General features: G+C 38.6%; 1 protein-coding gene across 1 annotated transcript in view; it reads right to left on the reverse strand.

Annotated features, from left to right (window-relative positions):
* The window catches only part of NANS (N-acetylneuraminate synthase), a 28,310-nt gene extending 17,899 nt beyond the window's left edge, over nt 1-10,411 (reverse strand). Inside the window, exons 1-2 of the mRNA XM_031969303.1 lie at nt 10,177-10,411; nt 9,508-9,723 (exon numbers count right to left, since the gene is read on the reverse strand). Of these exons, the coding sequence (XP_031825163.1) occupies nt 9,508-9,723; nt 10,177-10,308 (348 nt within the window). The 5' untranslated portion in view covers nt 10,309-10,411. The remainder of the gene's footprint in view (nt 1-9,507; nt 9,724-10,176) is intronic.
* Between the last annotated feature and the right edge of the window lie 5,835 nt (nt 10,412-16,246).

Genomic DNA, 16,246 nt, shown 5'->3' on the forward strand with positions numbered 1-16,246 from the left:
GGAAAAATAAGTTTATAGATACAACTTGGGCTACCTGGAAACACCTCACCTAGTGCCTTAAAGGGAAACTGTCCCAACCCTGAACCTCAAAGTCACAGGAAGATTTAGAGCTGGAAAGAACCTTGAAGATCATCTAATGCAATTTCCTTGTTTTATTGAAATTCACAGATGTTAAATGTCTTCTCTACAGCCAAACCAGGTAGTAAGTGGCAGGGCCAAAATCTGAACCCAGATATCAATGCCCAATCCAGGATATGATGACTTGGATTTTCCTAATTAATTCCCATTACCTTGGGCAGATCATCACCCCAATTTCTCTGGGTCCTGATTTTTTTCTTCTATATGAGGTGGTTGACCCAATCAGAGTTCTTAATATGGGGAGGAGGGAAGAGAGGAGAAAAGGAGGGGAGTCTGTCACCTTGTTTTTAACTATTTTGATAACTGCATTTCAATATAATCTATTTCCTTTACAATCCTATATATTTTACTTTATACATCTGAAATATTATTCTTAGAAGGGTATACATAAGATTCCCCCTACTGCCAGAGAAGTCCCTGACACAAGAAAGGGTAAGAATTCCTGGGACACATGATTTCTGAGATTTCTTCCAACTACACACTCTGGGACTCTAGAAATAACTTCTGTCTGGTATAGGAACTAAGTAGGGGGGTTCAGAGGTTTCAAGAGTCAACAGGCAGGGATACAAAGAAAAAATAATGAATGGGGTCTGCCCTCAAAGAAGTGACACTCTAATGGGGGAAAAAAATAACCATGCAAATAATTACAAATATCATAAAGACAAGATGAATGGAAATAATTAACAAAAGAAAGGTACTAGCAAAATGGAAGATACATACTGAAAAGATTTAGTGTTATTTTATCAAAAGTAGGGGTACTTTTCAGTTTGAGATAGCTCCTGGTCATCCCCTATCCTTTTTTCTACCAACTCTGGAACTAAACTATCCATCTTTCTTTACATTTTTATCATGTTACATACAGAGGATTTCTCCCTTTTAAAATCAACAAGAATTTATTAAATACCAATTATGAGATAAGTACTGTACCAAGAGGCACAATGGTCCTTGCCAACAGGGAATTTACACTGTTTTGGGGGAAAGTATCATTCACCAAACTCAATACAAAATATATACAAAGTAATTTCAGAGGTTAAAAGTACCAAGATTGGATTCCACTAAATGAGTCACTTGGGTTGAGCTTTGAAGGAAACTGGTAATAATAAAAAATATAATAATTATAAGTAATATTTATATAGCGCTTAATCTGTGACAGCCACTGTGCTAAGTGCTTTACAATTATCTCATTTGATCCTCACAAAAATCCTGATAGATTGATGATATTACTTTCTCCATTTCACAGATGAAGAAACTGAGCCAATCAGCGTTTAAGTGACTTGCCAAGAGTCACACAGCTAGGAAGTTTCTGAGGTCATATTTGGCCCCAGGGCTCTACCCACTGCCCCAAACCTGCCCCAAATGTGGGAGATCGGGATTCTGTAGGACAGGGGTAAGAAGGAAGTGTATTCCAGGCCCTGAGGGGAAGGAGGGCAAGGCACGGAAAATGGAAGATGGAATGCTGTGTTTGAAGAATGGCAAGCAAGCAGTTTGGAAGGTAATGTGCTGGAAGCCAGACCGTTAGGTGGTCTACTGGAATTTACTGAGCAAGGAGAATGGCATGGTTAGACCTGGGCAAGTGGAAAGTCTCCCTGGCAGCCGTGGGAAGGAAGGTGAAGGAGGGGAGAGCATTAGGAGAATACTGCCTTAGTCCAAGCAAGAAGTCCAGAACCAGTGTGGAAACTTGTGGGAATGGAACAAAGGCAAAGAATATGCCCTGGAGGTGGAGTCAAGGAAGCTCCCATCTGCAAAGATGGAGAGGGCCTTGAGGGGTTCCAAGAACTTGAGTGAACAGAAAGATGGAGGGGCTTTATTATTAATAGCAAGAGGCAAGTTCTAAGAAAGAAAAGGGTTTTTTTAGGAAGTGACAATGAGGTCAGTTCTGGACTTGTTGAGTCTGAGATGTCTACAGAAGATCCATGTCACAGTTCCCAATAGATCTGAGACAGACAGACAGACAGGAAGGCAAAGAGGCAGGGAGGGAGAGAGGAAATGGGAGAGGGAGAGGGAAGGAGGGAGGGAAGGAGAAAGGAAGAGAGGGAGAGAGAGATCATTCCAATTTTTTTTTCTCAATTAAACAGAGAATGGAAAACCATAAGTGTCATGGACATCCAAAAGTCCACAAAAAACTCAGGCACAGAGTTTCCTAAGTATTTCTTTCCCTTAACTTGGAAGCAGCATACTTTCAGAGATATTATAACTGTTGTCATGGCAAAGATATTTTTGCAAGCACCCCTTGCTGGGAGTCTGGAGGAATAATGTGGAATGGTGCACAAGGATACTGTTCTAAGAATGTGCAGAGGGAAAGGGGGAAGCGGAGAAAGAGGAGGAGGAAGGAATGAGAGGGGAGAGAAGAGGAAAGAAGACATTGACTGTGTTGTCAAATCACTTAGTCCTTTTCAGGACTAAGCCCACTGTGACTCTTTCTCTCATAGTATCTTCCCTTTAATGGGATCTTTCTCCTTACTATAGCTAAAAACCTTGAGAGTCTTTTCCTCCTAGATTGACTGATTGATTAGGTTAAAGGGAACATCCTTGGCCCCAGTGGCTACCTAGCCTCAATCACTAAATGGGTGCAGCCTCAGTCAAACTGAGACCGGTTGAAGACCTTAGCTTATAAATAACGAGATCTCACTCTGCATCCAGGGCAATCTTCAGTAGTCCTGATCTATATCTGGCCACAGGGCCCAGATGGTTCCGAAGGGAAAACTGAGGCAGGTGACCTTGCCCAGCTTCCCTCACTTAAATCCAATTCACTTGCATGTCATGTCAGGATATTCTCTGAGAACAAAGGACAAACAACAACAATAACAACTTCAATAACATTCAAATAACATTCAAAATCGTCAAAGTTGGCAGTTCTTAAAGTGTGATTTGGAAATCCCTAAGGGTAAGGATGTGTTGGTTATTTTTTTTTTTAATAATTGGGTCTCTCTTCAGGGAAAATGTAGGCACAATTCACTTAAATTTAATCTAAATTATTAACTTTTTTCATCACTTTATTAATTCTAGATAACCAACAATACAATAAATCAAAACCAGATTTATAGCATTTGCCAATTTCTGAAATATAAATGCCCCACACCGAAAATTTAACATCTGTTCTCTGATCCACTGCTTGTGGATCCTGAGATTCTTTTACAAAAGTATGGTTAACTCTTCTACACTGCAACTTTCCCCATTGCCATTTCGATATATAAAGCTGCAGATGACCCATAATAAGCCAACAGATGACACAGAACCTATGACCAAACACTAGCCCACATTTTAAAATAAAGTACTATAAATCCCTACTAAAAGAAAAGAAAAAAAATTCAAAATTCTCTGGTATGAAGGGAGGGCCAAAAATTTTTAGGTAGATTTTCCAGGGAGCTATGCCCCCAACTCCAGTGATATGGAAGGAATAATTTTATTTTCATAAAGATAATAGGACATTTTAGTTTCTAGTATCTTTACTAGATACTAGTAAATATCTTTAAATATAACCCACATAAACAAAAGTTCTTTGGAAGAAGGAAAAAAGGGTCCTAAATAAAATTTAAAAGTATAAAGGAGTTCTGAGACCAAAATATTTGAGAACTGCTGGTTCAACTAAATCTTCTAGGGACCAAAAGCTATCTTTACATGTATTTGGAAAAATAAATACTTAAAAAAAAAAAAAAAAAAAAAAAAAAAAAAAAAAGCAATTAACTGGCAAAAGCAGCCAGGGAACAGGATATAACAGTAGGGTTGGGAGTAGAAAGGTCAATAATTGCTTGTTGGCTGACAAGGAAGTAAGTAGAAGCTTGGCAAATAGCCCAAGCGGACATAAAGGCAGAACAACCCTGAACTGACAGAATTGTGCCCAACCCACTCAACAAGATTTAATTCTTCTATAAAAGGCTCTTATATTCGAATGTCTTTTCCAACATCATGCTGACTTACATGAATAGTTATAAAAGGAAGCAAAAAAAAAGAAATGGGCTGAGGTGGTAAATCAAAGACAGGAGTATGCTGGCATTAACCTAAATTCTGAGACAACAGAATGTCAAATTTTCAATGGGAGTATTTATACTCTAGAAATTGCTAAATGCTACAAAGGAGGGCTTGATTTACTGTTTTGTTCATTGCCTATGACTTAAGCAAGGGATGAAGAAAAGGTTAATTTTAAATTAAACTTATGTTGCGTATATATTTCCTCTCAGAAACCCAGTTATTAAATATAATCAGGACCCACTACCTTCAAGGGTCCCCAAATCACACCATAACATAATGATGACAACAGAATCCCCAATATCCCTCTGCTTGGCGTTGGTATATATCTTTACAATGTGTGTGAATTGCGACAAAGTACAGCCACACCAGCTGAGGGGACATTTCTGGTTTACAAATCTCTAATGAACTTTTCATGTAATATTATGTACTCTACTTACTTTATGTGGGTTTTATCTTCCTGGAGGCAAGGATCTGGTCTTATCTACATGCTAAATCTTACCTAACTCCTACTATAGCACTCCATACAGAGAAGAGGTTTAGAAAGCATTTGTTGACTGGAGGTAAGTGATTTCATCCGACTTTCATCTGAATCTGTGTCCTCATCGATCAAATGAGCATAAGATATGTGGACCACGAACAAAGATGTGGGTAAGACAGTGTTTTATATAGTTTTATGAGAAATGCTGTTTCTGTTATTATTATCATTATTAATTAAATTGTATTGCTCAGTCATTGTCATGTCCAACTCTTTGTGATCTCAGGCACCATGGCATGTATCAAATAGTTTAAAATCTTGATTTTTTTTTAAACAGAAAGGCTTTGTAAAGAAGGAAAAGGAATCACAGAATCACAAAATTTGAGGGTAGCAAGGACCGTAGTCTCCATCTAGTCTAAGTTATATAATGTATTTAGCAAGTGGTCTTCCAACCTCCAACTAAAAACTTCCAGGGAGGAGTCAGTCACCTCTCCAGGCAGGCCATTCCACTCCTAGACAATTCTAATTATTAGGTCATTGTTCTCAACACCAGGCGCAAATCTGCCTCTTTTGCAACCTCTACACACACACTGTCCCTGGTTCTGCCCTCTGATGGCAAAGAGAATGAGATGACTAATCGCTGCTCCAAGTGAAGATCCTAAAGACAGCTATCAAGTTTTCCCCTCCCAGACCTTCCCTTCCCCAGTTCCTTCAAATCATTATCACATGAAAGGAACGCAATAATGGTTCAACATACTGATAGTTCCCCTTTGGACCTACTCTAGGTATCAAAATCCTTAAATTGTAGTGCCCATAACTGAACACAATTCTGCAACTATGGTCAAAATAAGAATTATGCTCGGGTGGGCATGTGGGATAAGGGGGACAGCCAAATAGAACACAGGATAGAGCGCTGGATCTGGAGTCAAGTAGACCTGAATTCAAATCCAGCCTCAGACGCTTACTAGCCATGTGATCTTGTTTGCCTGTTTCCTCATCTGTAAAATGAACTGGAAAAGAAAATGGTCAACTACTCCAGTATCTTTGCCAAGAAAAACCCAAATAGGGTCATGAAGAAGTCACATACAACTGAAACAAGTGAACAACAATAACAAGCTGGGATGGGGAAAAGCTGTGTGCTGACTGAGCACCTAGAGAATGAATGAATGAATGACCTTCATGAAGAGAGAGATCTTTGAGGGAGGGCTGTGCAAGGTCACCTGTCTCATGTTCCCCTCTGGAGCCATCTGGGTCCAGTGGCCAGATATAGATCTGGAGATGGCCCTGGATGCAATAGGAGACCTTGGCCTTTTTATGCTAAGGTCTTTAACAGGTTTTAGTTTGATCAAGGCAATACCCATTCAGTGATTGAGTCCAATTAAGAATTGATGCCTAAAAGAATTGAACCTAAAAACAAATGAATTAATTAATTAATCTGGGAGGGGAAGACCCTCAGGATTTCTGTCCAAAACAGAAATGATTACTATTTATGTTCATTCTAGAGCCAATCAGGACCCAAATAATGACTTGAGATATTATTTGTAAAGCACTTTGAAAACCTGAAAGAGCTTTTATGAATGCTGTCTATTATTGTTATTTTATTACACAGATGGGAAGGAATGATGGAAAGGGTAGGAAGAGTCTGGACATTTATGACCCAATTAGCCTTTGTTGGGATTCTGTTTCTTATCTATAAAACGAGGAGACTAGAGTAGATGATGGAAAAGTCTCTTCAAGCTCTACAATAAGATCAATGAGTCTGTGGTTCTAGAAACTAACCGGTAATCTTCCCTTTACCTTTCCAGTCTTCTTATACCTTACACCCTCCTGTTGAGGTTCAGAAAGAGATTCCAAAAGGTTGAGGTCTCAGATCAGTGTTGTGAGGTGTCTCATGTAATTGGAACGCCAACTGAAGTGGGCTAGATTCCAAAAGAATTTTAGCAAAGAACCAGGAGCAAGAAGACAAATCTATAGAAAAAGGCAGAGAGATCAGGTTCTTTCAATCACTGATAAGTTAATATTATAGTACAGAGTGAGTGAGTGCTCTATTCATGTCTCAGGAATTTGGTTATCACATCAGATTATCTATCAGATAGTCAGCAAACTTTCTGGGACTATCCTAAGGCCAGATGACTTTAGAAGACTTGACAATTAGAACAACAGCACTCTTAAGGTTAGGGGACCTTAGGATTACTGCTTTATTTTCCCTACAAGTTGTACCCCCTTCACTACCACATATTCTGCAAGGCAGTGACTTGGCTCTCCTTACTATTTCTTAATCAAGATGCTATATCTGCTGGCTCTAGGTATTTTTCTCTGGCTGTTCCTCAAGGATGCAATGTTCTCCCTTCTCCTGGCTTCCTTTAAATCCTAGTCAAAATCCTCCTACAGAAAGCCTTTCCTAATCTCCCTTAATGACTTCCCTCTGATTATTCCCAATTTGCTCCATCTATAATTTAATTGTACATTGTTGTCTGCATGTTTTCTCCCCCATTTGTTTTCACACTCCCCGAGGATAGAGTGTTTTGCCCTTTTTGGAAAGGGATGTTGTTGCTATTAAGCCACTGTCATGATCCCAGTTGGGAGTTTTCTTGGCAAAGATGTTGGAGTGATTTGCCATTCCCTTCCCCAACTCATTTTACAGACGTAAAGGAAATTGAGGTACTTAATAAATGTACACTGATTGATAAGTAGATGGGCCTGAAAAACCTGCTCCCTCAACTCTGGATGACAGCCCTTGGGCTTAAAAGAACACTGGTAACATCTGAATTTCTAGGCCTATAGAGACAGGCCACGGATTATTAATACAAATTAATTGTTCCCTTTGAGTATTATAGGATTACAGATTTAAAGTTGCAAGAATTTCTGGAGTTCTAAATTCAATCCTCTCATTTAACAGAAGCCTAGTAATTACCCAAAGTCACCTAGATCAGGGTTTCTTAAAATTTTTCCCACTCCTTTTTACCCAAGCAATTTTTACAAATCAAACATTTACTGATAATAACTCATAAATTTTGCAACCCCTGAATTCAGTTAGGAGACCTTATATGGGGTCATGACTGAAGAATCTGGGACCTAAATGATGAAATGCCAAAGCAGGAGGTGAACCCAGCTCCTATGAATCCAGAGCCCGTGATTTGTCCATGATGGATTTTCCTTTCTTTTCCTCATTTGCTACTAAGTGACCTATAAAACATTTATCTAGTTTACAAATGGGCTTCCATACTTATATAGAAATATGGAGATAGCTGATATTCTGAGGCTTCTCAATACTTTAAACCAAATCCAGATATCCCTTAAAATCAAACAACCAGAACAGAATCGTGGGATGGATAAGGAATTTGGTCTATGATGTGAAATCTCAAAGTTTGAGACTTGGGCTATTTCAACTACAGAAGGCATAGGTAGAAAGTATGGCTTCTTTGGTACCTAAATTTACTTTTTTTTTTTTTTTAAATAGATAGCAAATAGCAAAGTAAAAAATTAAAAGTAAAGCAAAAAATAGTTAAAAAAAAAAAAAGTAAAATTTAAAAATAACAGTAAAAGCCTTTGACCTAATTTACATCAGTCAAATCTGAAGATAAACTACTTCCCTCTCTTTTACTCTGCAGAATCCTCAAGAGCCCCACCTTCTTAACAATTATTCTATACTTACAGTATCCCACCTCTCTAATGAAAAGAAGAGGTGACTATTTCTTCAGAGTCAAGACTGGTCATTAAAATTACCCAGTCTTGGAGCAGCTAGATGATGCAGTAGATTAGAGCAGAGGCCCTGGAGTGAAGAATTTGAATTCAAATGTGGTCTCAGACCTTTAACACTTACTAGTTATGTGATCCTTAGGTCACTTAACTCCAATAGCCTTTTAAAAAAAATTACTCAATCCTGTCTGTTAGTTTACACATTTATCTGGAGGCTTTGATGAACAACCCCTTCATCAATTGATATAGAATGAATATATATATATATATATATGTGTGTGTATATGTATATGTGTGTATTTTCCATAAAGAAAATAGAGATAGCAGAATTACCATATTTATTATTGTAGCCTTTGACCTTTACATTGGTCAAATCTGAAGATAAACTACTTCCCTCTCTTTTATTCTGCACATATATATGTATATGTATGTGTTTTCCATATAGAAAATAGAGATAGCAGAATTACTACATCTATTATTGTTGATGTTGTTATATTATTTCAGACGTGTTCAACTCTTCATGAGCCTATTTGGAGTTTTCTTGGAAAAGCACTGAAGTCTGCCATTTCCTTATTCTAGCTCATTTTTACAGATGAGGAAATGGAGGGAAACAGGATCCTACAACTAAAAAGTGTTTGAGGCCACATTTGAATTCAGATCTTCCTTATTCCGGTCCCAGTGCTCTATTCACTACGCCATCTGGCTGTCCAATAATCTATATTATCTATACTACATAAATTTGTTTCCCCTATTACCAGTCCTTTTAGTATTAATAAAGATTTTTATTAATATCAATAAAATAAAAATTAATTTAGTATTAATAAACTAATAAAGATTAAGTACATCCCATCTCCAGGAGGCAGATCCTGAGCCGATGTAGCTCTAGTTGGAATCTCCCAGGATGCTTTCCATTGCAGGGCTGCAAACTTGTATATAATCAATTGGGCTTAAAGGCCACTCCCTCCTGAACGCCTCAATGTTATTGAGAAGAGATGCTTGCTGATGGGTTCCTAGCACCCAGAGTCGGCCCATCTATGACTTCCACTGAGCAGAGGTTTTGGACAGAGCAGCGTCTATACAACATAAGAATACATTTGTTCCTGCCCAACCTGCCCTTTCCCCCCACACCCAGCGACCTGCACGTGTTCCCTTGACTTATATCACTAAGACGCTGAAAGAAAAGTCCCGGTGGAGATTTAGCAACTGGCTCCTTGCTGCCGCTTTACCTCATCCATGCCAGAGGCGGTGAAGAAAATGCCCACTTCCTCCGCGTATTTCTGCAATTCCCGATACTGCTCGTGGCTGAATTCGAGGAAGCGCTTGTGCTCCCCGTAGGTTTTCCCCCAGGAGTGCTTGGAAGTGTAGGGGCGCTCCAGAGCCCGACGGTTGAACTTGTGCTCCAGCTCGCTCTTCTGAAATTTGGCGCAGTCAGCGCCGCACTCCTGCAAGAAACAGCGGAGAAACGGCTCACGGGGGACGCCTCGCTCTTCCCTGGCGCTCGCCTCCCCCGCCTGCCCCGGTCCCTCCGGCCTTCCAGAGTGTGTCGTTTCACGTGGGTGGGAGCGCTGCTCTGAGGCGTCCCTGGCTTTCGCCAGAGCGCCAAAGAGCGCACGCCCGCGGATGCGGGGAAAGCGGCGGTCGGAGAGAGGAGCGAAAGAACGCGCGCTGGAGAGAGAAACAGCCACGCCGGGTTAAAGGCACCGTGAATAAAGGAGTGACACCGACACTAAATGTGTGTGCACGAAAAATAGAATACAACGGGCTGTGGGAGCTCCCCGCCTCCCCTGCTTCCTCCCAAGCCCTGCTCCGGGCCGAGAGAGCCGCCTCTCCAACCCCGCCCCCCCCCCTCCCCCCGTCTCCTTGTGGGCCCGGGGCTGCCCCGCTCCAGCCGCTACCTTCGCCATCCGGATCATGCGCTTGGCCACGTCCATATCGCCCTGGTGGTTCTGCCCGATCTCGGCAATGATGAAGCACGGATGGCTGCCCCCGACCCAGCGGCCGGGGCACAGCTCCAGCTCCAGCGGCATCGCGGCAGACGGGCACCGGCGGCTGCTTCCGGGGTTCTGTCCCCGACCCTCTCGCCTCCGCTGGAACAGGCCGGCCCAGCCCACCCCAGGCCGCAAGCACAGCCGCGTCACGGAGGGAGCCTTTCCTTGCAGCCAATCCTCTTCCAGCCGGACACCCACCTGACGTCCCGGACCCAATCAACGAGGCGGAAAGGGCTGGGGGCCGAACCAGCGGGAAGTGGTGCGGAGCCCGCAAAGCGGAGCTTGCCAGTCCTTCGCCCAGCGCCGCCCTGGGGGTGTGGCGGACCCGCTCCACCTCGAGCCCCCTCCCGTGGGGTCCTCGGTTAACAGACTTATAAAATACCTGTGAATTCCCAATCCCTATATTTTTGCCCATCTGCATTTTTCATTTCTTTCACAGGATAATTGTACAATATTTCAGAGTCTGATTCTTTTTGTACAGCAAAATAACGGTTTGGTCATGTATACTTATTGTATACATTTATATATTTTATATATAATATATATATTATATTATTATATAATAATATATTTTATTATTATATAATAATATATTTTATTATATAGTTATTGTATATTATATTTTTTATTATAATATATTATAATTATAATATATATAAATATATATAAAAATTTATATTTTAATATATTTAACATCTATGGTCATCCTGCCATCTGGGGGAGGGGGTGGGGGCTAAGAGGGGAAAAATTGGAACAAGAGGTTTGGCAATTGTTAATGCTGTAAAGTTACCCATGCATATAACTTGTAAATAAAAGGATATTAAATAAAAATAAAATGAAATATCTGTGATGTTGTGAATGAAGAGAATTATTGAACAGATAAAAACGATGCTCTCAGCAGCCACAACATCCTGTAGCCCCTCCCTGCTCTGGAGAGTTTCCATGAGGTGCTGCGCCTGTAGATGACAAAATGAAATCATTATTTAGATCTACTTTTTATTGATCTTGCATTAGAAAGTAATTTACATGTCTGCCCGGTTAAAAAGTGAGCTCCTTGAGGGCAGGGTACATGGTTATTTATGTTGTCTCTCCATTAGAAAACGGGCTCCTTGAGAAGGGGGTATTTTTCTTTTCCTTTCTTTCTGTCACCGATGCTTACTAAGATACCTGGCGCATAATAAGCGCTTAATGAAGGCTTGTTAACTGATTGCTTATTTCTCAGACCTTATACATAAGCTTTTTTGTGTCATGTCTGCGTTGGTCATCTGGTGAAAAAGGAAGGAAACAATTATATTGAAATTAAATTGAAAAATATTCAAATATATATTGAAATAATATATATATTATATACTTGGAAATATATATTGAAAATATATTGAAATAATAATAATAATATATATATATGCACACCATATATGTATGTATGTGCAGATATATAAATATATGTGTGTGAGAGAGTGTTGTGTAGAAAGTCTGTAGGGATTTATATACTGGCATAAGGTAAAATATAAGATTACAAAGAAAACCGATTATTTTGAAATAGTTTATATATGTGCATATATGTATACATATATACATGATATATAGTGTATGTATATACATTTTTGTTACAGTTAAAGATACGGGTCAGTCCGGCAACCATTGTATGATGGGGAAAATGAAGCATGCTCCCTAGAATCATAGTCCCCCTGGGAAAGTCGTGATAAAGACCTTATTGTATCCTTGATAGATCCGTGAGATTGTGTGAACTAAGGACTTTTAAACTGGAATCTATAGGTGTATATTTTTTAAAATAAGTTTTTTGCACCTCAGGTTAAACCTCCCTTCCTCCTTCCTCCCCTCCCCTGCCCCAGCTCTAGTCCAGCTCTTTCCTTTTAGGATGCCCAGGGTGCTCAAGGTCATGCAGATAATAAATGACAGAATCAGGATCCAGTTCTTCTGAATTCACTGTTCTTTTCATCTTTCTGCTTACCTTTCTTTTTTACCTTTACCTTTTCTTTACCTTACCTCCAAACCTTTCTGCTTCATCACTTAGGGACAACTTTCTTGGCCTTAAGGCTGCAAACTTAATTGAAATTGGTCAGTATTCTAGTGAAACTTTCAAGAATTCCATTGACGTAGCTTTTGAGAATTTAGGTCATTTTCATCTCCAGAGGTTTACTTAACATGCTAAAATGAGAGAAGACTCTTATCATATTAAATTTGTATTCTGTTTCTCTGGATGCACTTCAGTTTGGGTATGATTTCATTGGTAAGGAAGCCCTGTCAATAAAATCTCTTCCAATAATGCAGCTCAGCTAATACTCTACACCTTGGAAAGCTTTGTTTTATGTCCCATTGGTACTGGCCTTTCTCCATATTAGTTGAGATCAATGTCCCAAATTTGCATTAGATATAAGGTGAGCAGGCCTATTGATTGAAGGAACTAATAAGAACCAGAGAGAATCCCAGACCAATGGGCTTTGGTACTTAGATTTACTTAGAGAACCCTAGAGAGTCAAGCCAAAAAAAAAAAAAAAACAAAAAACTAGTTGACACAAGTAACAGCTTCAGCAAAGTTGTAGGGTAAAAAAATAAAGCCACATAAATCATCCATATTTCTAAGTAACAAAACTAAGCAGAAAAAAAAAAAATAGAAAGAGAAATTTCATTTAAAATGACTAAATAGAGTATTGGTTGTTTTTTGTTCTTGAAAAGGACCAACATGACATCATTATGTTAGAGTCAAGTTATAGTATATCTGTAGCTGATCATTCTGATACAAGCTAGTAATGCTGTATCACAGAGCAAGCACAAATAATCCATGTGAACATTTGGCAGTGGATTCTCAGTGTGTACATCCCTGGAAAATATATTGCCAAAGTAAGTGAACTTATCCACATCTCCATTTAATGTAACTGATGGTTTCACATATGGATGGTGAGGTGCTGGTTGATGGAGTACCTGTGTTTTCTTAGTGTTGTAAGACCAAAATTAGCACAAGCAGCAGAGAATCGATTCACATTTTGTTGCTCAGCTTTGGAGGCTACACAATTATTGTGCACAACCATCTGCAAACAAAAAAATCATACACTAACACTCCCTCCAGAGATTATAAAATACTTGGGATTCAATCTGATAAGCTACAGTAAGGAACTATTTGAACATAATTACAAAACACTCTTTACACAAATAAAAACATATCTAAATAAATGAGAAATATTAATTGCTCATGGATAAGTCCATGTAAAAAAATGACAATACTATCTAATTTACTTATTCAATACCAAATCAATTAAATCACCAAAGAATTACTTTATGGAGCCAGAAAAAACACACACACACACACACACACAAATTCATCTAAAGGGAAAAAAAGGATAAGAATATTCTGGAAATCAACTAAAAATGGGAAGGAAGAAGGCCTAGCAAAATCATATTTCAAAGTATATTACAAAGCCATAATTTTCAAAAAACGGTACTGGATAAAAAAACAGAATGGTGTGTCAATGGAACAGATTAGGTATACAACATATAGAAGCAAATGAATACAATAATCTGTATGATAAACCCAAAGATCCCAGATTGGGGCCAGAAGTTATTATGTGATTAAAAACTGCTGGGAAAACTGGAAAGCAGAAACAAGGCATAGACCAGGATCTCACACAATATATCAAGATAAACTCAAAATGGGTACACAATTTAGATATAGGTTATATCAGAAGCAAATTAGTGGAGAATAGAAGAAATTATTTCTCAGATCTATAGATAGATGAAGAGTTCATGATCAACTCTAAGACAGAGAGGTTCGTGGGAAGGAAAAATGGATAATTTTGATTATACAAAACATTAGAAGAAAAGCAAGAAATTGTACAGGGCAAGAGGGAGAAATCTTTACATCAAGTTTCTGCGATCAAATACCTATATAACTGATCTAAATTTATAAGAAAAAAAGTCATTTCCTAATTGATATATGATCAAGGGATATAAAGAAGCATTTTTCAGAAGAAATGAAAGTTTTTGAGTCATATAAAAATGCTGCAAATCACTAATTAGAGAAATCCCAATTAAAACCACCCTGAAGTACCACCACATCAGACTAAGTTGAAGAAAAAGAAAATGACAAATGCTGGAGAAAATATGGGAAGATAGGTACTAATACACATGGTTTAGAGAACAATTTGGAACCATGACTAAATGGTTATAGATTTGTGCATAATCTTTGCCTCAGCAATATTTCTACTAGAATTATACCCCAAAGAGATCAAAAAAGAAAAAAGACTTATATGTGCAAAAATATTTATTTCTTATTGTTATTCAGTCATTTTTCATTTGTGTCAGTCTCTTTATGATACCATTCAGCAAAGATACTGGAGTGCAAAACCAGGAAAGCAATCTACACAGTAATATTATATTATATTATTCTATTAGCATATACTATATAGCATTATTATATATAATTGTATATAGAAAGATTATAAAGATAATCAGGAGCAAAAAATTTAGTAACTCAGAGTAAAGATTAAAGCATATTTTTTCTCTTTCTTTTTCTTCCCTCCAGAACATGACTAATGTGGAAATTTGTTTTGCATGACTTCATATTTGAAATGGGGTTTGTATTTCTTGCCTTCTCGATAGGTGGGAGAGGGGAAGGAAAGAATTTGGAATTAAAAATAAAATAACATCTAATAGAAAAGGGATTTGAGCCATCCATGACATTAACTTCTATTAGATTAAATTACTTCAAGGAAAGTTGTCATTTATTGTGGTCCTATGGCAAGATTGTTGTGTCAACCCTACAAAAAGCAATGATTCATTGGAGTCTGAGAAAGAGGAACTCGGTGGAAAGTTCCCCAGAGAGGGACAGTTTTGGGCAGGGAAAAAGAAAACATGTTTGAGGAAAGAGAGACTTTTAGTAACCACTTCTGAACTTAGTGCTTTAGAAAAAGAAACTTATAATCATAAAGCTAGAAGAGACCTTTAAAAAATCTAATTCAATTCCTTCATTTTACAAATGAGGAAACAGACCCTCAGAAAGCAAATGAACTTGTTCAAAACCAACTAGTTGCAGAAAGAAATCATGAAGACCCTTGTAATCTATAACTGCCAAAGGAAGAAGTGCAGGAAAAAAGGAAAAAGCAAATGTTCTTTCTGAAGGATAAATTAAAGAAGATGATCACAACGAATAGAAAGAAGAAGTGATGATCATTTATAAACCAGGTGGGGACACCAGCCAGTGAAGCTCTTTGACTTGCCAAAATAATGATAACTTACTGGTTCTTCTCTTTATCAAAATAATTACTAGTATGTAAACTGAGCCCACTAGGTGGATATAAACTCTATCAAGGGAATAGAATTCAAATGCAGCCTCAGACATTAGCTAGCTGTATGACCCTGAGCTGTTTCAGCTATGATTCCTTCTCAGGGATACATACATAACCCTTTCTAGGTCAGGCAGCAAGCCCTTAAGAAAGTCCATTCTGATTGCTAGAGGAAACACAGGATCCTAACTGGTAGAAAGCCATTTCCTACACTCAAGATTGGACATTAAGGCAACTTGGGCTCAACATGTGTTCACAACTTTCACGTCTCTATACTTGTTATCTGGCAGAAAACACTATGAACTGGTTTGTATAATTAGCCTAGTATAATTAGCCATCATTGGGAGGTGATAGTTATCTCAGGATGGACTCTGCTGAGTTTGCGGTTTGTTGTTTTATCGATTTAGTCATGTCTGCCTCTTCATGATCCTGTTTGGATTTTTCTTGGCAGAGTTACTGGAGTGATTTGCCACTTGAACTCTTGTTGATTGATTGACTGATAGAAGCTACTTTGAGTTGGGTCAACATAAAAGAGAGGCAAGAAAAAAGTCGGAAGAAAAGAAAAAAGCTATTGTAGTTTTGACAAACAAAGATAGGAGACTACAGGAGCAATGTCCAAAGAGAACAATTGACTCAACATGCAAGCAAAAAGTGTTATGATAAATGATACTTGTAGA

Source organism: Sarcophilus harrisii, chromosome 1, assembly GCF_902635505.1.
Source record: "Sarcophilus harrisii chromosome 1, mSarHar1.11, whole genome shotgun sequence".
Taxonomy (NCBI): domain Eukaryota; kingdom Metazoa; phylum Chordata; class Mammalia; order Dasyuromorphia; family Dasyuridae; genus Sarcophilus; species Sarcophilus harrisii.